The 22,834-nt window shown below is 42.4% G+C and overlaps 2 protein-coding genes across 5 annotated transcripts; one reads left to right on the top strand and one right to left on the bottom strand.

Annotated features, from left to right (window-relative positions):
* Positions 1–61: 61 nt before the first annotated feature.
* On the bottom strand, positions 62–13,088 carry SGF29 (SAGA complex associated factor 29). 4 transcript variants are annotated; one of them, XM_072598705.1, is made up of 10 exons: positions 12,450–13,088; positions 10,262–10,357; positions 8,111–8,186; positions 7,939–8,011; positions 4,627–4,691; positions 3,591–3,720; positions 3,193–3,339; positions 2,966–3,001; positions 2,650–2,812; positions 62–312 (listed from the first exon to the last, which is right to left on the bottom strand). In XM_072598705.1, exons 2-10 carry the CDS (start codon positions 10,334–10,336, stop codon positions 196–198), a joined length of 882 nt encoding a protein of 293 aa, XP_072454806.1. In that variant the 5' UTR covers positions 10,337–10,357; positions 12,450–13,088; the 3' UTR covers positions 62–195. The 4 variants fall into 4 exon arrangements, with proteins under 4 accessions (XP_072454806.1, XP_072454798.1, XP_072454792.1 ...); XM_072598697.1 differs by having other exon boundaries at positions 12,454–13,088; XM_072598691.1 differs by having other exon boundaries at positions 12,324–12,475.
* Positions 13,089–20,349: 7,261 nt separating this feature from the next.
* NUPR1 (nuclear protein 1, transcriptional regulator) lies at positions 20,350–22,015 on the top strand. Its single transcript, XM_072598657.1, has 3 exons — positions 20,350–20,559; positions 21,352–21,503; positions 21,720–22,015. Exons 1-2 carry the CDS (start codon positions 20,448–20,450, stop codon positions 21,486–21,488), a joined length of 249 nt encoding a protein of 82 aa, XP_072454758.1. The 5' UTR covers positions 20,350–20,447; the 3' UTR covers positions 21,489–21,503; positions 21,720–22,015.
* Positions 22,016–22,834: the final 819 nt, after the last annotated feature.

Genomic DNA, 22,834 nt, shown 5'->3' with positions numbered 1-22,834 from the left:
CCCAGTTCTCACTTGGGGAGGGGACTGAAGTCTGAGGAAATGAAACTCTGGAAACAGGTGATGTGGGGGACAGGGCGGTATATTTATTTGTCTGCAGAGAATGATACATTAATTCCCCCCTTCCAAGAGCATGGCAGAAGAGTCAGGTAAACAAAGGCAAAGAAATAGAAGTCCGTGATTCAGCTGAACCAAAGCTCACTTCTTCTTGGGCTCCTTGCAAGCCACCACATACCTCTGGGCCACGTTGAGGGGAGGAGAGTAGCCATCTGCATAGGAGGTGTCTTCAAACAGGACAGAGTAGTCTTCCTGGGGCTAAAGACAAGGAAATAAAATTAAGAAGAATCAGAAAACCCAAGGCTGACAGTGATAACCAAGCGGTCATCATATACCTCTATCTGCCTGTTGCCCCAACTTGAGTACTGGAAAAGCTAGTACATCCTGAGAAAACACTTTTTCTAGAAAACTCAAGAGCCATCTTCTATCATTTGACACTCCCCATAACCAAGAAAGTCCTAATATCTAGTCTCTATGCCCATTAAAGCATGTGCTGCTCAAAGACAGGGAGGGTTTTGCCTGTCATTGTTATTTTCAGATGTTAGCATCATCTGGCACACTTGTTGCCATTTCATTTTGTTCTGTCTTCAGTGGAAGGAAAGGTGTGCGTGATGGGAGCAGAGGTGAGAAAAGGCTTCCTCCTATGTACTACTCAACTCACATCTGGAGTAGTCTGCTCAGGTCTGAGCAGAGAAGGGTGGCCAAGATGGAGAGGGCATCTAAAAGCTAAGCAATGTGAGCAAGGCCTGGAGGAGCTAGGAACGTAAAGAAGGGAAGACTAGGATAGAAGAGGGAGGATGTGGCAACTATCTGCAAATATCTAAAAGCCCAACACTTTGAGGAAGGAGGTCCATTTGTTCCACATAGCTCCAGCAGGCAGTACTAGGGATACAGGTAGGAGCTTAATATGTAGAAGGACTTTATAATAATTAGAGCACTTAAATGATGGACTAGACCAACTAGCTAGCAAAATAAAAGCTCACTTTCTCACTCAATTCATCAAACATTTGGAAAGGCAGTACACTAAATGCTGGGGAAAAATAAGAGCTATTATTTGACAGAAATTTAAGGTCTGCAAAATACTTTACTTGCTTTATTTCATCTGATCCTCCAACAAGTCTGTGCAGTTGGTACTACAGGTATTACCCTCATTTTACAGATGATGAAACTGAGGCTAAGATAAAGAGGCTATGTCCAGCTTCACACAGTTACACAAGTCTCAAGGCCTCCCCTGTAAGCAATTTCAGCATCCTTTCCAGATAGATAATCATTTACTTTTTAAAAATTATTTATTTTTTTTAATGTTCTACAATCACTACCATAAAACTTAAATTTTTACCCCCCCCACATCTATCCCCCACACCACCCCCCTCCCTCCCCAAGACGGCATACAATTCTATATAGGATCTACATATACTTTTGTATTGAATATGTTTTCACTATAGTCATGCTGTGTAGATGAACTAAAATAAATGGAAGAAATCATGTAACAAATCAAAACATAATACACACACACACACACACACACACGAGCGATCTGCTACATTCTGTGAATGAATTCCATAGTTCTTTCTCTGAGTGTGGAAGGCATTTTGCCTTAGAAAACCATTGGGAATTTTTTTTAAGTTCTTGCGTTATTACGAAGTTCCAAGTCTACCAGAAAAAACTCTCACACACTGTGGTCGTTGCTGTGCACCAAGTTCTCCTGGTTCTGCTCTTTTCGCTCAGCATCAGATCATATAAGTCCTTTCAGACCTCTCTGAAGTCTTCTTGTTCATCATTTCTTATGGCGCAATAGTACTCCATTACATTCATATACCATAATTTATTCAGCTGTTGCCCAATTGATGGGCATCCCATGGATTTCCAGGTTTTGGCCACCACAAAGAGTGCTGCTATAAATATTTTTGTACATGTGGGACCTTTTCCCATTTTTATGATCTCTTGGGGATACAGTCCTAGAAATGGTATTGCTTGGTCAAAGGGTAGGCACATTTTTGTAGTCCTTTGGGCATAGTTCCAAATTGCTCTCCAGAATGGTTGGATCAGCTCACAGCTCCACCAACAATGAATTAATGTTCCAACTCTCCCACACCCTCTCCAGCATTTATCATTTTCCTGTTCTGTCATGTTTGCCAACCTTATAGGTGTGATGTGGTACCTCAGAGTTGTTTTAATTTGCATCTCTCTAATCAAAAGTGATTTAGAGCATTTTTTCATATGATTATAGATATCTTTAATTTCTTCCTCTGAAAACTGCCTGTTAATATCCTTTGACCATTTATCAATTGGGGAATCAGATGATCATTTATGAGGGATGCTGATAAAGGGATTCCTGTACTGGGTAGGATGCTGGACTTAAACCTTCCAAGGTCCCTTCCAACTCTTAAAATTCTAAAAGAAGCCAAAAGTGGTATATAAGAATGATTGAGAAGGCATCAATTCAGTCAAGACAAAATAAAGACCAACACATGAAGGTTCTCCCCATTCTTCTATCCTTTCAGAAATCCTAAACTTAAGAACCAACCAATGCAACCCTAACCTCTCACACTTACAAAACTGAAGAGTTCTCAGTCTCAGGTTATCATTCCTTACCCGCTGTGGGGGAGTGTGAATCAAAGCCCGGTAGAAACAGGTGGTTTGGGGATACAATGCCAGAACAAGCTGATCCTTCTGGAATAAAGCTTCAGGGTCTGTCTCAGGATTGGCCTTCCATTGTGGTAGTGGGATGATACGTCTTCGGCTCAAGGTGTGTCTCCTGGTAAGGGGAAAGACTGTAAGCATGACCCTCTGCCCTGAAAGTACACCTGAATTATTTCCCAGGAAGCATTTTCTCTACTTTCATTTCTGCCTTGATCCCACACTCCTCCCTTCTCCTGTCCTCTAGTGATCCCTTCCATAGGACACTTACTCTTTGCCTTCCTCATCAATGTCATCCACCTCATATCTACAAGGGAAAAAAAAATAAAGAATAAATTCTCTGATTTAGTTATTCTCCAGGAGACAACTCAGGATGACAATGAAGTAATGTGGCAGAAAAATCTGTGAGTTGAGGAGGCTAAGACTAAAAAGAGAAACCCAAGAAGTAAGAGAAAGGAAACAAAAATTCTAGAAAAGGACAAAACATTTTTCACTTACTTGTTGGTGGCATGACTGTAACTAACCACTTCAGCCAGAATCCACTGCTCATCCCCATCCACAGCTTTCACTCGAGCAGCCACCTTATCACCAGGCTTGGCTACGTAGTCCCCCGAAGCTGGAATGGCCCCACACAGAGGTGGAGGCCTATGGAGTGGAAAAGGCTTGTTACAGATCCCTATCTCAGAAGCACTTCTCCTCACTACAATACCCCAATTCCCCCATAGATCTACTTTGGGAACCTCCAACTGAACCCACATATCTGTCCTGTTAAAGGATTCCTTTAAAGAGACCTCCACTCTCACCCTCAATCTCCTGAATTCTCTAAGACTCCAAACCACCAGGATCAAGTCCAATCCTGCCTTCCCTCCTCCTTTTCCCAGGCTCCCTGCACTTACTTGTCCCCAGGTTTCCCAATCCATAGAGGCAAGGTCATGGCTGACTGTTGCAGCAAAGTCATCAGCACCCCTCGGCGCATGGTTTTCCGTGGAGGTTCTGAATCATTGTACAATCCCGCGATTTTAGCCGCTGCGGGGAAGGAGAAAAGAAGACGCGGAGCCCTCCCACACTGAATGGCAAGGAACACTGTGGTCCTCTCTCCTTTCAAGATTTTATTCACAAGACTGTGACTAGGCTTTTAAGTTTAACTCCCTCTCCAGTATGAGCCACTGGCCCCTAATCACAAAATCTTTCATATTCTCATGGAGAAAAAAACATGGGAATGGGAAGGACATTCCTTTGGTATTCCAACCCTAATTCTACTTGAGATCCCTGACACTATTCTTTTCTGTTTCTGTGCCCTCAAGTCCAGGATCCTTTAAGCTCCTTTTCCGTCTATCCACAGCACAGTGCCTGGCATACAATAGGCATTTAATAAATGCTTGACTGAAATCTACAGAAATCATTAAAAACCCACTGGAAGGCTGAAAATAATTCAAAATATGAACAATTTTATTAAATAAATGATCATGTGATTGCATAAAAATAAGAAGATGAATAGGAAATCCAGCCCGTGGCATCGCCTTCATCAGAAGCATCGCCAAGGGGACACAAACTGGGGACTGGCTCAACACTGACTTTAACCTTGCAGGACTTGTTTTTACATACCTCTAGAGGACAGCCCCAATAGAGTGATGCTTGCTAAAGCTTTTATTTGTATACCAATAACCACACAAAACAGGGGTAAGAGCTCTCTAATTCTCTTCAGGAAAATGTGGTAAGCAGAATGTAAAGAATATGCAGTAAGCAGTGAATAGATACCAGAAAACCTAAGAAAAGTACTGGAACTCAACCTCCCACCAAAGGTGAAAATCACAGCTACCCTCCCTCACTCAAGGACAGGGCACCTGGGGTGGCAGAGGAGCAGGCAAACACAGCCCTATCCTCTGGGGTGCCTCCTTCCCCACTGCACAGAGCAGGTTTCTTCTGACTCACCAATTCGCCTTTCTTCCAACAGAGTCTTGATCTCAGCAATCTTATCTAAAGCTCTGCGCAGGATACTGAGGAAGGGAAGCAGAGAAGTAAAAACAAACTTATTGTGGGGGGCGGAGGAGGCTGGGGGGAGAGGGTTCCAGAGGCCCTGGAAGGAGCTGCCACCACACTGTATTATCTCAGGCAATATGAAATGGGTATTGGGGAAAGAAACATGTCGGGGGTTTTCTTAAACCTTTCTTGGCCCAAGAGAGGCCAAAATACCTTCTTTTCAGGTCATCACAGGTTATTCATGAAATGTGTTAGTTAGCCTTTCTAGAGGTTCTCAAATCACTACTTGCCACCTGGTACGTAACCAAATTCACAATCTACAAATTGGGAATTTCCACAAAGACTTTCACAATACCTAAGAGTCCTTCTAGAAAGGCTATAGTGCATTGTTTTCTGTCTATACAGACTGTCAACTCTATTTTGACAATCTGAAGTTAAAAATGTTATCACTGTTCTAAGATTATGAATTCTTGACTTTCTCTAATTTATCTCATTCACTCATTAGTGGTACAAGCATATCAGAAATAGGATGTGGATTTTATGCATTAACTGTTGAGGATGGACTCTTTACTGAAATTATGAGCTTCAGTTCATCAATCCAATAGTATTTCGCCACTTAATGTTTTCAAATACAAAACTACTTTCAACCCAAATCTTCCAACTTTAAATAAGAGTAGTAACTCATAGGATTTATAAATTTAGATCTGGAAGAGACCTCGGAGAAGTGTCTAATCTAACCCTACCCATAATTTACAGATTAAGATGCTAACGCCCATATTTACATAGTGCTTTCCAATATACTTTCCTTACAACCACCCTTAGGGCAGACTGTAGTACAGATATTTACTATTTTCCTTACCAAAAAAAAAAATTCAGGAATGACTGAATAAATTATGGTATATGAATGTAATGGAACACTATTGTGCTATAAGAAATGATGAACAGGAAGACTTCAGAGAGGCCTGGAAGAACCTATATGAACTGATGCTGAGTGAAAGGAGCAGAGCCAGAACTTTGTACACAGCAACAAGAACAGTGTGGGAGGAGTTTTTCTGGTAGACTTAGAACTTCATTGCAATGCAAGGACTTAAAAAATTCCCAACAGTCTCTTGAGGCAAAATGCCTTCCACATCCAGAGAAAGAATCATGGAATTCGATCCCAGAATGAAGCAGACCATTTTCTTTTGCATTATGTTTTGTTTTATGGTTTCTCCCATTCATTTTAATTCTTCTATGCAACATGACTAAGGTGAAAATGTATTTAATAGGAATGTATGTGTAGTACCTATGTAAAATTGTGTGCTGTCTCAGGGAGAGAGTGGGGAAGGAGTGGGGAAGGTGAGGGGAAAAAATCTAAGATATATAGAGGTGATTGTAGAACACTTAAAACAAATAAAATAATTTAATTAAAAAAAAACACTCAGAGAGGTTAAATGACTTATCCAAGTCACATAACTAAGGAAGTAAAAAAGGCAGGATTTAAACCCGTTATCTCCTAACTCTTTTTCCCCCCAAGTAACAAGTATTTTATTATTCAGTCCTTCCTGAAACCCAACCCACCTCTTACATTGAGAATGTTTTTTAAAAATTAAAAACAAATACTTCAAGTACCCAAATAGTCTGGCAAAACAAATTCCCACATTAGCCATGTCCAAAAATGTATTTCTTTTTCTATATTTTAAGTTCTTCACCTCTCTGTCAGAAGATGTGTGGTATGTTTCATCTTCATTCTTTTAGTTTATTGTAGATCAAAGTTCTAAAATCTTTCCCAAAAAAATTTCTTTTATCTACCAACTTCAATGGCATGATAATGCATGCCTCTCAGATAAAAATCCTAAGAATTTCTCTCCCTACCAGATATGTTATAAGGATAAACAAGAAGCTGTATGACTCGACTGGGGGAATAAAACACTTTAACCGCAGTCCTGGCATCCTGGCACTAACTTGTTTTGGACTATAGATAAGTTTGTTCCCTCAGGGTTTCAATGTCCACATCTGAACTAGTTTTAAAAGTATTTTTATAACTACACTTCAATATAAGTGTCTTCATTTGTAATCCTATGTATTTTATTTTATATCTACAAAAATATATATATATTTAATATAAATATTAAAAAATATTCTGAAAAGGCGGTTCTCATAGGTTTCACCAGCCTATCAAAGGGGTCCAGGACACAAAGAAGTTTAAGACCTCCTTGAATCTCTCAGATCTAACACTCTATTCTAGTAAAATGATGAAAGAGTAACTTCCTATGTCTAGCTCCCTAACCTTCTGAAGACTCTCCTTTTATAGAAGGGGCAATTTTTTTGAGGGTAGAACTAAATTAAAAATGAAATGGCAGCTTTGAACAAGCAGGAACTTGTACATACATCTGCCTGGCCATGGCTCCATACCTCTCCCTCCACTGTCTCAGATAAGGGAGGGTTCCTGGGCCAGCCCTTACTAAAGGCTCTTGGCTATGCCTTAACCCTGCTGAGTCAGAAGTAACAACAGCAGCCAGAGCTGGGACAGCAGAATGACAATCTTCTGCTGCTCAGCATGGAAAGTGCTAGCTTATGTGCCCAGAGCAAGAGATTCCTTTCCCACTTCAGTAGAGAAAAGAGAGGAAAATCATTGGCCCTGCTTTTACTTCTCAAACAAGATTATAATGGTTTAATTATAAAGAAGCAGTAAATTGCTGCCATATGTAGACTTGAAAACCTCCCCTAAATTTGCTTGATCTGCCACAAGTAGCACCAGATGTGTAAGGTTTCTTCTTTGCTTTATCAAGGAACAGAATTTGTTCTCTGATTCAGAAAGTCAGATCAATTTTAACACATTCATGTGGCAGCTATGACATGAACATAAGTTTCAAAATGTAAGAAACGGGAAATTTTTTTAAAAAGGGAGTGATGATACAATGAGACAGAAAAATGGACAAAAAGATGAAGGAAACTCTGAAAACAGGGAATGGGCATAGAAACAAAAGGAATTTATGAACAAAGGATGAAGACCAGTGTCACTGGAGGGGGAATGGATCATGCACAAGCCTAAGGAAAAGTACTGGCTTCCCACATGTAATGAATGAGAAATGGCCTGAGGACAAGAAGACCAAGAATTCAGACTACGATGGGAGATAGAGTAGGAGAATCTGGGCCATGTGAGAGCAGAAACTATGTTTCTGTAGCGAGGATGCAGATGTGAACCACATCTTTACTAAGTTCTGGGGGGCAGGCATGAGACAAGGATGAGGAAACAAGAATCCTTGGGATGACCACACTCACTTGCACTCTGCCTCTGCATCTGCCTTGGCTGTGGTATAGAGACCTCGAAGCTTTGTCCGGTAATAGGGAGAGACTGCAGAGGAACACAGAACACAAATCAACAAGATAGGTACAGGCCTGACAACATGCCAGGACAGCTTCCCTCCCCAAACTCTTTCTCCCCATCTCTCACTTTTATTTTCTGTCTGCATTCGCTCATGTGTCTTCTGGATATTGATCAGGTTATGTTCACTTCGGGAGCGTTCTTCCTACACAGATGTGGAGACAAAAGGAGAATGAGGAAGGGAAAGAGAGGGTCTGTCCTGCTAAACCAGCACAGTGCCTCCCCTGATCTCCCCTTTACTGGCTCTGCCCAAAATGCTCTTCAAAAAGTTCCTGCACAAAAACAGCCAACAATTAAGTTGAGTGCTTCCCTATTTTCTCCAGGATCAACTTGAAACTCTCCCTTTGTTTGACTTTTAATTCACTTCACAAGCTGGCCCCAGCCTACCTTCTAGCTTCATTATACATTACTCTCCTTCCTAAGCTCTGTAAAGCAGCTGACTGGCTTTTCCTCTATCCCTCCCAGACAGTGCTCAGCCTCCTTTCTCCCAGCCTTCACATGGCTGTCCCTATGCCCTCCTCCCTTACCTCTGCCTTACAGAACTCCTCTTTTTGTTCAAAACACAGCTCAACCACCACTTTCAACACAAAGCCTTTCCTGATCCCACCTGCCAGTACCCAACACCTTCCTAACCATCTCCTACATTTTCTGTAAATAGTTATATGTGGTTGGTCTTGATTAAACAAACTGTTTGACAGTAAGGAATGTGCTAGATGACATGGGTGCTGCATGCCTGTCATCTCTGTTTAGTAGGGAGGCCAAGGCTAGGCCTTCTGAGCTGCATGCAGAGTGCCAGGCCTGTCCTGAGTCTCCATCAAATCCAGCACTGATGCAGCATGTCCTTCAAGTCCTAGAGCAGCATTAAGAACACACTAAGACTTTTGGGATGCCACAGAGAATGAGTGGAGAGCCACTAGATTTGCCAAAGCGGGGGGTAAACCACCCCAGGTAGGAAACAGGGCATGTCAAAACTTCCATGTCAATCAGAAGTGGACTGGGTCAGTGAAAAGGACGCAGAGCTTCTAGCCTGGGCGAAATAAGGAGATCCAGTCTCAAAAGAGAGGGATGGGGAAAAGAAAAAGAAACGAGATGGAGAGAAGGGAAAGATGAGGAGATAGAGAAAGGAAGAGGAAAGAGAAGAGAGAGAAGAGGGGAAAGATGAGGGGAAAGAAGAGAGGGGGAAGGACAAAGAAAGGGTAGATTGTTTCTTTTTTTTGGTCTGATAAATGACTGCTGCCAAATTGAAATGGAGGCACTACTGATTTGGATCAAAGATCTGAGAGCTGAAGGACTTCAGATTGTCATCTAGTCCATCCTCCTCCTTCTACAGATAAAGAAACTGAGGCTCATGGAGGTTATATCACTTCTGAAATGTCAGACGGCATCAAAGACAAGATTTGAACCCAGGCCTCTGGGTCCTCAGCCAATGCTCTTTCCACTGCGCTCCCTACGTCTCTCAGATGCAGATGGAGGTCTCTATGTTGGTTGGTTTTACTCATTTTTTTTTTTTTTTGGTTACAAGAGAGAAATTAAAGAAATGGAAGCAGGGAAGGTTAGGGTTTTTACTTATTTTCATCAATAAAACTTTGCTTAAACATACACCTATCCACAACTTTATTGTAACCATTATGCATACCTAGTTTCTCCTATATATGTGTGTGTGTGTGTGTGTGTGTGTGTGTGTGTGTGTGTGTGTGTGTGTGTGTGTGTGTGTATACACACACATATATATATACCTCATCCATGTTTTGCTTAACTATTTAAAATGGTACAATGGGGAAGAAAAAATTAATAAAACTTGAAAATAAAACCCCCAAACTTCCTGAATATCTCACTTCCCTTACTATGACTTAGGAACATCTAATCAACATTTCAAAATAACATCATTAATACTTTATAGCCAATTCAGTTGCAATTTTAGCTATCAGATTGTCCAACAACCTCTGCTCCCTTTAGTCTCCTGTCCTTCAGACCTAAAGCTCACTTGTCCTCTAGCCTTTTCTCCAACCCCCCAGACTTCTGTTCTTTTTTCTGTTCAGGAACCACCACTTACAACGCTGTTCCTCTGGCACTGAACAGCACCTCTAATACTGGTTTATTCTAAAATCATGTTTTCAGCACTGTAGGAAGGAAGCCTATGGGACCTTAATTCCCTTTCTAATCACCCTCTGAGTCTTCCCAAGGTCATCCCCTCTTCTGAGGAGAAGAATCAAGTATCACCTGAGTTTGCTTGATCAGCTGATGGAGCTCCGTGAGTAGTTCAGCTATTCTCGAGTCTGCTGACACCAGAGCCATGGCTGTGGTAAATATGGCTTTCTGTGAGAAAGGGGAATGGAAGGGAAGAAAAGAATGGTCAAAAACCTCTGGGAGGGGAGGCTCCTAAAGGACCAACCACACTGGGGCATTCAGTAAGTTTAATTCATCCAGCAACAATTGCAAACAAGTTGCTCAGAAAGCATGGCATTGCAATAACAACAGGGGTATTTTAAAAAGAAGATTTAGTCCATGTCCTCCCCGTGCTTACAATCTATCAAGAAGAAAAGCAATATCCATGAGATAAGAGAAAAAACTGGATTTGAAGTCAGGGGACTAAAAGCTATGCCACTCACTAGCTTTGTGACCTTATGCAAATAAATTTATTTCTGAGTCTCAGTTTCTTCATCTGTAAAACTAAGTGATCACTAAAATGTCCTTCCAACTCCAGATTCTATGAGGCTAATACTAAGAAAAAACGATAACTTTATCAGTTATGAATTACTGAGTTAGTTTATAGTAGGTCTCAAACTACTGACAGGTATTAAGGAAATTCCAAGTTTTAAATGAGGTTTGGCAGGCAAAAATGTGTCTTAGCAGAAGGCCTTAAGATTACTAAAAAACAAGGGAAATTCTACTGAAGGGGAACCTACAACAACAAGGAGGAGATAGCATTGCACCTGCAGAAGCTGTTAAGACAAGTGGGGTTAAAAAAGAAGGGTCATGTATAGAAGCAATAGCAGGTGAAAAGACACAGTAAGGTAACTGTTTGAAGGGGCCCTGGACTGCAAGGACCCTGGATAATTTTGATTTAATGGAACCTAGTTTTTACAGCTAGAAAGGACCTCAGAGATCTGTAAGTCAGCTTCCTCAGAGAGGAAAGCCCAGAGAGAAAGCCACTTTTACCCAAAGCTATACAGGTAGTAAATAAAAAAGTTGCTATCTGAACTCTTGGTGCTCTGACTCCAAATTCAGCGTTCAAACTATTCTAGCAATAAGATGCTTTGGAAAGGGGGAAAAGACCAAAAGCAAGGAAATCTGCTGTCCTCCTAAATTCATCCCTTATAACTCCCAAAGGGATTTGTTCCCATAATTTTTTCCTTTTTTACAACAGAAATCAGAATATTTGGGGGATTAATTCCCCATCTGTTTATTATCCCAGCAGTTTACTACCTGAAGTGTTCTCAGACATATCCCTTGGCTTTTCTGCAGCTCAGTTTTCATATGAAGGAAATGAAGGGGTTGGGGGTGCGTGATATGATGCTTTTACCTGTAACTTCTCCCTTTACACAGCTGCAACCCCACTACCTTCTAACATACACAAGTCTCCACCTAGAAAAATTCTTCATTTGGGCTCCCTGTCAACTCCGACCAAAGGAGTCTGGACCTGATCTCACAAGAAAGAGGAGATCAGGGAAGGGCTTTCAGACCGAAAGGCGGGAGAGCCATGATTCGGGGGACAACCCCCAGAACCTGCGCAGAAGGGCGACCCCCCAGGGGGCCGGCTCCCCCACTGACTACCAGCCCCGGCACCTTGGGCAGGCTGGGATACCTGGTGACGCTGTGTCCTCCTCCGTTAAACGGGGTGATCCTGGCACTACCTACCTCCCAAGGCGGCTGGGGAACAAGAACTAAGCCAACTTCAAGTCGGCCCCCAAGCTCCCGGGAAAGCCCCGGGGTTCCCTCGCGCTACCGACCTCGTGGCGCTGCAGGAAGGAGCGCTCTAAGGGGCTTTCTAAACGGCCGCCACTATCACTACCGCGGCTTTCGGGAGAAGGACCCGCCGAAGCCATGCTCTCCTTCATGGCCGCCCGCAGCTCCTCCTGCGCTCCGCGCTCCTCGCACCGAAGCACGTGCTTCGGAAAGCTTTGCCTCCTCCCCACCAGCCCACGTGCTTCCAAAGGCCGCCCCCCACGTGGTACGCCAGGCGCGGCCCCGGCGAACAAAGAACCCTCCGCGGCGGGTGCGTGACCTCTCCCCCCTCCCCGCAGCCCCCCTTCCCGGAGCCCCGCAGGGTGCGCATGCGTACTGTTAGTGTCTTGGGGCACCACAGCCTGGCCCGGGATGGGGGGAGCACAACGGGTGAGATGTTGCCGCTCCCCGCTGCCCCGCTCCCCTGGTCCGCCTGAGGCCCATGGCTGCTACCTAAACCCACCTACCGCGGACGAGCCAAAACGAGCCCACTGTGACGGAGGCGATGAAGACCGCAGCGACGGCAACTGCAACAACCCCCCTGAACTTTTCTCATCCTCGTTCCCGGGCTAGGGAATGTTAGTGCGCTTGCGTATGCGCACCTACATGGCCTGCCGGGAAATGTAGTCTTTCTCTCCAAAGAGACTGCGGAAAGGGACCCGGGACTCGACTTCTACGCGCTGGCCCGGCGTGCTCTTTGCTGGGAAATGTAGTTTTAAGTCCTGCGTTTGGCAAGCTTCAGAATCTTGTCTTTTTTCCTGTTACACGTTCCCGGTTTACGTTCCTCTAGATTCTGCGTTCATCTGTAGAGGATTTGTATTACAGAGCCTTAGGAGCTCAGGTTTTCTGCTAATTGCTGTGCAGTCGTATCCGACCCTTCGGAACCCCATTTGGGGTTTTCTTGGGGACGATACCGGAGCGATTTGCCATTTCCTTCTCCAGCTAGATGAGGAAACGGAGGTAGAGTTGAGAAGAGAGGGAGTCATACAAGGGCTTTCATACTGAAAGAGGTATTTTAGGAAAATTGGTGTGGCCGAGGTACAGGAGAACGATGTTTCAGGTGATAACAGCCTGCACCTGGGCAGAAAAAGGAGCAGTGGGCGGTGTCGAGGGGCAGAACCCACAGAGGACCAGCTCCCCTGCTTACTACCACCCCCAGGTCTTGGGCCACGCTCCCACTAGTAAGTGTCTGAGGCCGGATTTGAACTCGGGAAGGTGAGTCTTCCTGACTCCAGGCTCAGCACTCTGTCCCTGCGCCCCCCTAGTTGCCCGAAGTCAAACCATCTACTTCTTAGTATCATCAGTGAGGGGGGTCGTTGCTGAGGACGATGGAGAAGTGTAGAGTAGGTACCTGTCCTAGGGTCCACTGAGTGACAGATGCTTAAGAGCTGAAAGACAGTTCAGAAATCATCCAACTGAGTCTCTTCATTTAATAAGGAAGACACCTAAGGCTGAAAGAAAGTAGGTGTTTCCCCCACGCAGATCATACAGCTACTTTGTATCACTGGGACCTTACCTAGTTAGGTCGGTTAGCATCACTAAACATAGAACTGAAAGACTTGGCATGAAGAGTTTAGAGAGATGTTTGTATCCTTCACCTTCAGTTTCTAGGAATGCATATAAAACAGTAGCAAGTAATACAGGACAAATTCTGAATTTCAGATTAATCACTATCTAATCAGACCTTCCTAATGAAATTCCACTACTCATTCCTAATAGCTAGATGATGAGAGCACAGTACTTGGAATGAAAAAGACCTGAATTTAAATCCTACCTCAAACATTTATTAGGTGGGTAAGTCACTTAAGCTTTTTCTGCCTCAGTTTTCTCATCTGTGAATTCATGCAGTAATAGCACCTATCTCCCAGGGTCCTTGTGAAGATAGAAACTAGACGATTTTTATAAAGCTAATTATATAAATAATAATTGTTATTACCTAGCATCTGTTTAAACATTTTAAGACATAAATTTTTATTGATAATCTTTTGTTTTTACATCACCTAATTTTTTCTTATATCCTTCTCCCTTGCATCTTCCATATAGTCATCCCTTGTAACAAAGAATTTTTTAAAAATGAAAAATAAGAGAGAAAAAAACCAATCAATATATCTAAAAAACTCTGACAATATATTCAATGTTGTAAACCCCATAGTTCCCCCATTTTTGCAAAAAGAGTAGGAGAAGGGTGTAGGTCTCTTCTCATATCTTTTTTTAAAAATTATTTTATTTGTTTTCAGTGTTCTACAATCACTTGCATGTATCTTAGATTTTTTCCCCTCTCTCCCCCTCCTTTCCCACCACCTCCCCAAGATGGCGTGCCATCTTATATAGGTTCTACACATATGTTCCTATTAAATACATTTTCACCGTAGTCATGTTGAATAATTAAAATGAATAGGAGAAACCATAAAACAAAACATAATACAAAAGAAAATGGTCTACTTCATTCTGCGATCCAGTTCCATAGTTCTTTCTCTGAATGTGAAAGGCGTTTTGCCTCAAAAATCCATTGGGAATTTTTTAGGTCCTTGCATTGCTATGAAGAACTAAATCTACAAGAAAAATTCCCCACACACTGTGGTTGTTGCTGTGCACAAAGTTCTCCTGGTTCTGCTCCTTTCACTCAGCATCATTTCGTATAAGTCCTTCCAGGCCTCTCTGAAGTCTTCCTGTTCATCATTTCTTATAGTACAATAGTATTCCATTACATTTCTATATCACAATTTGTTCAACCATTCCCCAATTGATGGGCATCCCCTCAATTTCCAGTTCTTGGCCACCACAAAGAGAGCTGCTATAAACATCTTTGTACATGAGACCCTTTCCCATTTTTATGATCTCTTTGGGATCTCGTATCTTCTTTAGGGCAAAATTTGTGCTGCAACACTTTAAGTGACAAGGAGCTCATTACCTCAATAGGGAGTGAGTGGGATAGGTTTAGTGAAGACTTCTCAGATTGTAATTCTTCTCCCAGGAGTGAGGTAAGACCTAGAGGCTCAAGGTTACAATATTTTTAGAATAGAATAGTTCCATATAAGGATATAAAACTGTGTAGTATATTAGGGTCTCAATGACTGGATAAAACTTATGTAATTCCTCGATGTCTTCATTTCAAAAGGGATTGGTTAGATTTCGTGTCTAGAATGTAAGATCATATTCTCAGCTAATGAGGATGATGGTCAGTGGGGGGAGGAGGGACTTGCATTAGGGTCTATATAAATCACTGCCCTTTTCTTTGTCTTCAGCTTTCCTACTCCTACAGGTTAGCCCCGCTTCTCGAGAATCGAATAAATCACTTTTCTGTCATCACTTTGAGAGTCCTCTGAGTAATTGATTTATGTAGGGACCTGAGCCATTCCACACAGTTGCCTATTTTATTGTTGGACAATTGTAACTGTTAGCAGTTAAAACTTCCTCTCTGTAACTTACATTCATTGTACAAGTTTTATTCTCTGGAGCCAAGGAGAATGTCTAATCCCACTTCCATATAACTCTTCAAATATTTGAAGACTCAACCAAACAAAATCTTGTATTGGACACAACACAATTTAAAAGGCATTGTTATTCATCATCATCACCATTATCATCATAATAATAAACAGCTAGCATTTATATACTTTAAGGTTTGCAAAGCAGTTTACAAATACCTCATTTTATTCTTACAAGCACCATTGGAGGTAGGTGTTTTTGTTATCCCTATTTTATTGATGAGGAACTTAAAGTAGACTAAGAAGTGACTTTCCCAGGGTCACACACCTAGTGTCTGAGTCAAGATTTAAACTCAGGTCTTCCTGACATTAAGTGAAATCCTCTAAGAAGAGAAGATTGTAAAAATGGTAAAAATCACAGCATTAATGTCAGAAAAGGTGCAAGAAGATATTAGGAGTTAGTTCATAGTTCTGCTTTTCACCTATGTCAGGTGTTTATGAAAATGATCTTTACACTTAGTAATGGGTGTTCTTCACGAAAATACCAAAATGGAACAAATAGAATTTCAAAGATGATTCTCTGCAGCAGACCACATCTTCATGTTGAAGTGCAGGGCATGGGTCTCAATGTTGTCTCAAAAGAATTCAGACTCAGACTGTCTCCAAATCAAGTAAGGGCATCGATTTGGAGTGATGCACCCAGTGGACTCTAATTCAGTGAGACAGCAGCAGCAGTCAGGAGAAGCTAGGGATTTTAATACAGGAAATGTGCCACGAGGGCAAGGAGATGAGGTAATCAGGAATATGCAGGCAAAGGGTGAAAGCTCAGAGTTCTGTGAATATCCTGTTCAGATAAGTCTTCATTTCATTGGCCAGCCCATTTGTCCAGGGCAGATCTCATTATTAATCTCATCATTCAGAGTTACAACACTGCTTGAGAGGTAGAATGAATTCAAGATCATTCTTGCCTTTCAAGCCTTCTTATACCTGGCTCACCACTACATACTCCGTGTTCCAGTAACGCTGGTCTTCTTGCTATTTCATGGACAAGATCTTTTAATCTCTGGGTCTGGGCATCTTCTCTGACTGTCCCTCATACCTGAAATGTCCTTCTTCATCTGCTTACTGCCTTCCCTGGCTTCCTTGTTAATACTATATGGTTGCAAATCATGAAATATGATGATCTACAAAAAAGCAAAGTTGTCCTCTATTCCTAGAAACACCAAAGAGCATGATGGTATTACAGGAGAAGGGGGGTGGCCCTCAGGATCTTGGAGCTAGAGGCCAAGGCAGTTTCTAGAAGGGCTTCAGCAGAATGAGATGAAGTTAAGATCGGGATGCCTCATATCTGTGGGCAAGGCTGGGCTAAGGCCAAAGCTTCAGGGCTTGGGGAGCAAAGGCCAAAAACAAGGTCCCCACACTGGACCAACCAGTCAAGGACATGAAAATCAAGACCTTAGAGGACATTTGTCTCTTCTCCTTTCCCATCAAGAAGTCTTGAATCCTGGGGGTCTTCTCTGAAGGATGAAGTCTGAAGATCATATCTGTAGACAAGTTGGCTTGGGTATCAAATGTCCCAAGGAAGTTCCTGTATCTGTGTCATCATCCTAGACACAGTGACCATTCAGCTTGCAAGATGTGGCCACTGAGGAAGCAAGATTAGCAAAGACACACACACACACACACACACACACGTATACACACTAGTGCCCCACAGTTTTGTCACTGACCATACTGAATCAGTCCTGATGAACCTGATTCCTACCTAAGGGAAGTCTCAGTTCCTGTGCCTAAAAAAACCCTTGGTGAAGGTCAGAATTGATGGTTGTTCTATTTTTTTTAACGGCTGTATTGCTACTCTGGACCCCTTTGCTAAAGCTACCTTTGATGCCATCTCTAAAACCCTCAGCTGTCTAATTTCTGGTTCATGGAAGGAGACTGTGTTTACTAAGTTTCCCTATAAGGAATTCATTCACCATCTTGTAAGGACAGATATCAGAGAAACCAGGCAATTGCCTGGCTACCTCATAAATGTCTTTGTAATAGCAAAAAATCAAATAAACTATGCCAATTTTTTAAACTTCAGAATTATAGATGATCCAAAGAAAAATGGAAGGATAAAGCAGAAGTATAAGTAGGCTGCAATATTAACTACAATTTGCTTTCAATAAGTGGCAAAGAAGTCATTTATAACATGTAAAACTGTAAAAGTAGGTAGTTCAGGCACATATAGAGAAAGGGAAATAACACTTGGAAGCCTTGAGTATTACGCTGGTGTCCTTAATATTTTAAAAGACCCAGAGGCTGTGTGACCTTGGGTAAGTCACATAACCTCCCTCCCTGAGCCTCAGTTTCTTCATCTATAAAAAGAAGATGGTGATAGTTATACCTAAATGACTCAGAGAAAGGACTCTGTTACACTGGGCAGGTCTTTTGTGGAGAATTTATGGAAAGACACAGGTAATATTTACACACAATACGGAAGCCTGGGTGTGTTCTTTATAAATGGAGGGAGTACAGGTACAAATGGGTTCTCAGATTCATTGCTCTAGAACTTCTTTCCAATTTCTTTAAATGTTCTACATTTGACATGGATGGTGAGTGTGCCCTCTCCCTCTCTAATAGAAGCAGGCCTGCTACATCTCCTCTGAGGATTCTAGGGTAACCTGAGGAATTGAGTATCCTTTTTTTTTTTCTTAACATCAGCTGAAGCACCCACCAACTGTGTTACTAATGTGGATTACTTAAGGGCCAGTGACTAGAGCCCTTCATTCATTTAACTTCTTAATATCAGGTAGCTTTTACAAAGGATATTTATTTCAGACATAGAAAGAACAAATTTTTAAACATTTTCCCCAGTCCCTCCACAGAACACTCTTCCCTACACTACCTTGGTCTTTAGGAGAATAGATTCAAAACTTAACTCAGTTCCTAGACAGCATTGCTCTTGCCAAGTTCACAGCCAAATGCAGCATCAATTCTGATGAAGTCCGGTTACAGATTTTGACATGGATCTAAAAGCTTCTTTGGGGCATCAGTACTGGACTGGTGGCAACACCCAGCCTGGAACTCAGGTTCTGGAATGCCAAGATGATAGGATGTCTTCATGATGACCTTTTAAACTTACTAGGTTGTAAGATTTCATTCCCTTCAACTAGAACAGACAAAGAACAAATGAAAAGTCCAAGGACCCAAACCCATTTCTATCAGAGGAGCACTGGGGGGCATATGGGAAAAGGTTCTAAGACCATTACTTATATAGAATGCTCTCTTGCCAGACACTGGTGTAGTAGCTTCCCAAGGTACTAATGAAACAAAAGCTGACTCAAGTCTTTTTAAAGTTCTGACAGCTCTAGCTATGTGGCTCTTTGAAAAAGGGCCCTTCCAACCATGTGGTCAACCAACCAGAACCAGTACTTTTGTCTACACACGCTCCATAGTCTCTTCCCCAAAGAACATCATCACAATTTTCCCAGAAGTCATTTCTCCAGTGTCCTCCATGTAGAGAGGTTACATCACCAAGCAAGCTAATGGGGTCTACATGTGCACCAAACTATCATCATGCATAGTTCAAAAGTTCCTTGTTATCCTGGTCTCCTTCCTCTGGACCCAACCCGTGGGTGTTCAGAAGGCAATTGTTCACAGAATATTACCCTGTGGGATTGTGAGGATGAAAAAGACTGGATACAAATCTTTCCCTGACTGCATCTGACCATCCCATGCTTGGCTGCCAAGTGTCAATGGGTCATTCTAACCTGTCCTCATGTAGTTGCATGCCATTCACTGCCACCACCACTACTACCCATTGAAAAAAGAAACGATCACCTCTCTGTCAGGAATTGGGTAGCACACTTCATCACTGGTCCTCTGGAATCATCTCTACCGCACTTTTACTTGTGTTTTTACCATTGCTTGAAAATCCTCCACTCCTCCCGGATCTCCATTTACCAGACTATTTCATTCTTAAAACCACACTTCCAGTCCTATCTCAGTGCTTCCTCTAACTGCTTTCCCTCATATTTCCCATCTAGAATACTGTGTTTGTACTCTTATAAACCCAATCACATTCTGCTTTATAGTTATTCCCCCAAAGACTTGGAAACTGCCTGTTGTTTTTGGTTTTTTTAACTCACATTTCTATACTACTGTGAGGTTTGTAAGGCACTTTCCTCAGAGTAACCTTTTAAGACAGGTAACCTTTTTTTACAGATGAGGGAACTGAGGATAAGGAATTTGCCTAAGATCACAGCTAGCAAGTAGTAGAGTTGGGATATTCTGCTCTTTTCTTTAAAGGCTGGGGTGGTGATATCTAACATATCTTTGGATCTCTTTCTGCTTCGAGGACTTGCAGATGATATTGCTCAAAAGATATTTGTTAAATGAATGCCTGACATGGACCCCCTCACGTTTTTGACAGACCTTTATCTGTATTTGGTTTGTCAAAGCCTCAAAGGAAGGATCAAGGGGATTTTTATCTCTTTTTTTCCTTCCCACCCCTCTAGGCCACCAATCCATAGTAAGTTTGTTGGATGAAGAAAGACCTGGGTACTGAACTCTTCCCAGTCCTAGGAGGTTGTTTGTCCCTAGATTCTCCTCCTCTCCTCCTTTCCCCTTATTTTTTCTTCTCATTTTCTCCTTTCTTGTGCTCTTCTACTCCCAAAGACCCCAGAACCCTGAAATAAGAGTTACCCTGTGTGAAAATATCCAAATGGGAGGGAACCTGAGGAGAACAGAAAGGAGAAAAAGGAACAACTGCTGGGGAGGTGGGGGGTGGTGTGGGGAGTCATGAGACAGAAGACTTTTCCTGTTGTGATTTCATTTCTGTTTTTACTGGATACTGGAGTACTGGAATGGGGCCAGATTGCATCAGACTAGGCCAACGTGGATTATGTGAGGGGAGGAAACCCAGCCTTATAAATTTGGGGAGGAGCTGTCTCAAGGAGAAGCAAAGCCCTGAGACAGAGAGAAACAGAAATTCACAAACAAGAAATCAGATAGACTAGTCCCTGAAGGGACAGAATTCTCCAGTCCTAATGGCCACAGCTCCATTAGCTGCTCCACCACTCCATCGCCTGACCTTAGACGATGAGGAGTCCGAGTGCTTGGACCAATATGACATATACAGCTTTACAGATTCTTATTTGGGTGAGAGATGTGACCCCACCTTCCTTACCTAGATGCCCACTCATTCTAGCTTCCTCTCTAGTACCCCTAGTTTCAGTCCTCTCCCTATCCAGACTCAGCTCTGTATCTCTAGAACATTTTTTCCTAATATTTTCCTGATATTTTCAGACTGCCTGTGGATTTCAATCTAACCATCTCTACCCATCTGATACCTATCTCCACCCTCTATCCACTTAATTTCAATCCTAAATACTAGCCAGTCCCACAAACAACCCTATAGAATCCTTTGCCACGTGTCCTTATCTCAGCCCTCTCAGCATCTTTATTTCCCATCATGGCTCAGCTCATTGTTTTAGAGACCTTCCTTATCCCTCCAGTTTTTAGATCTCCTACCCTCTTCAAATTATCTTATATTCATTTATCCATGTACATGTTGTTCCCCATTAGAACATAAGTTCTTTAAAGGCAAGGATATTTTGTTTTTTCCTTTGGATCTCCAGTACTGAGTGCAGTACCTTGCACGTAGAAGATGTTTGCTGAATTGAATTATACTTATCTGAGAAACTGTCTAATCCAAACTCTGAGTTTTATAGAGGGGGCTGAGAAGAATGAAATGGTTTGCCCAAATTTACACAGCAAGTTAAGGAGACATCCAAAAATAGGACTCAGGTCTCCTGCTTCCAGTCCAGTATTCTTCCCCCTCACATCTCTAACTCTCTTTTTGTTGGTCTCTGCAACCATGGGTACCAAGTGGCTTCCACCCACTATGTTCTCTGAGCAGCTCATTCTTAGGACTATTGCTTTCTATTTCAGGAAGAGGGAGTGGGAAGGGTCGTACCAAAAGAGAAGCTGCTAACCATACCAACCGACCCAGCCCAGGTGGCCATGAGCGGAAGCTGCTGACCAAGCTTCAGAACACAGAACAAAAGAAACGTGGCACTAGACCCTGAGCCTAGAATCCTGAGGTAAGGGAGCCCAGAACCCCCATTCAGATCTCTCCCAACCGAATATATGGGCTGACACACTAGGAAAAAAATGGTATCCAACTCTAAGTTTCAGAGCCAGCTGGGAGATATGACCCCTAAAGTCTAGGAAAAAACCCTAGAGTCCTAGAAGGTCCCCTAAAGTTGGGAAACTTAGACTCACTGGTCTCAACCTCTAAAGATCTCTTTTTCTTCCAGGCTGGGCCTGAGTACTGATACCAAGATCACGGCTATGGACATACGACATTGAAGACAGGGCAAGAGAGATTGAATCTTAATCTTCCCTGACAGCCTTATCTCAAGAAATGTGCCCTCCGAAGCCTAGCTGGAGTTTGGAAGGGTCTAGCAAGTGAGTTCCTTTAGCACTTGCAGAAGGGATGAGGAGGAGCAGATGGTAGGAATGGATGAACTGGGAGGAACAGGAGGAAAGGGAGAATCTACCTGAAGAAACTGTCTATCAAAGGACAGAGGTTACAATAAAGAATCAATCAGAAGGTTGTGTGTGTGTGTGTGTGTGTGTGGTTGATTTCAAGTCTCCAATGTTTACGAAAACACCCTCTCTCCTCTTCTCCTCCTTCTCCCTAGTGCCCTCCAAAATGATAAGAGGGCCACAAAAACATCTCTTCCTACTCATTTCAGGCTTATAAGATCAAGCCCTTTCAGCTGTTATTTCCATCAAATGCTGGAAACTCTGTAAGGCTGGTGTCAGAAAAGAACTTACAACCTTGACCTTTGTGATTCTGATTTTGCTGTATGGCTATAGACAGTGAACCTGGGGAAAAGATTCCAGGAATTCTTAGCACATTAAGAAAATTGATACCTTCTTTAAACTAACAGTCTATAAGCAAAGAATTTAGAACAGTGAAGAGAAAGTATATGAGGAGAAGGATATGAGAGTGGCAATGGGATATTGGGGACAAAGAATCAGCCCTTAGAGTCAGGAAGACCTGGGTTCAAGTTCTCTTCTCCTCCCATCCACCCACACTAACTGACCCCAGGCAGGTCCCTTTATCTCCCTGTGCTCCAAGAATCTCCCTGAGACTTTAAGTTTCAGAGCAGATACCAACCTGCATTGATAGGAGGAGTTTTCTTGCTGAGAGTTCGCTATACCAATGAAATTAGGTCCAGTCCAAAAGATGAAATATTTTGTTCTGGTTTTTAAAGAAAGAAGTTATATCTGAGGAGTCAACTTGGAGTATTTAAAGAAACATATTCTGCATCTAGGGTAATGATAGAAGAGATAAAACACTCTGGAATGATTGTGAGAACAATCAATCAACTTTTATTAAGCACCTATTACGTGCTGGACACTG

This window comes from Notamacropus eugenii, chromosome 1 (assembly GCF_028372415.1).
Source record: "Notamacropus eugenii isolate mMacEug1 chromosome 1, mMacEug1.pri_v2, whole genome shotgun sequence".
NCBI lineage: Eukaryota > Metazoa > Chordata > Mammalia > Diprotodontia > Macropodidae > Notamacropus > Notamacropus eugenii.
The sequence above is the reverse complement of the archived record's forward strand: the minus strand, read 5'-3'. Positions and strand labels throughout refer to the sequence as shown.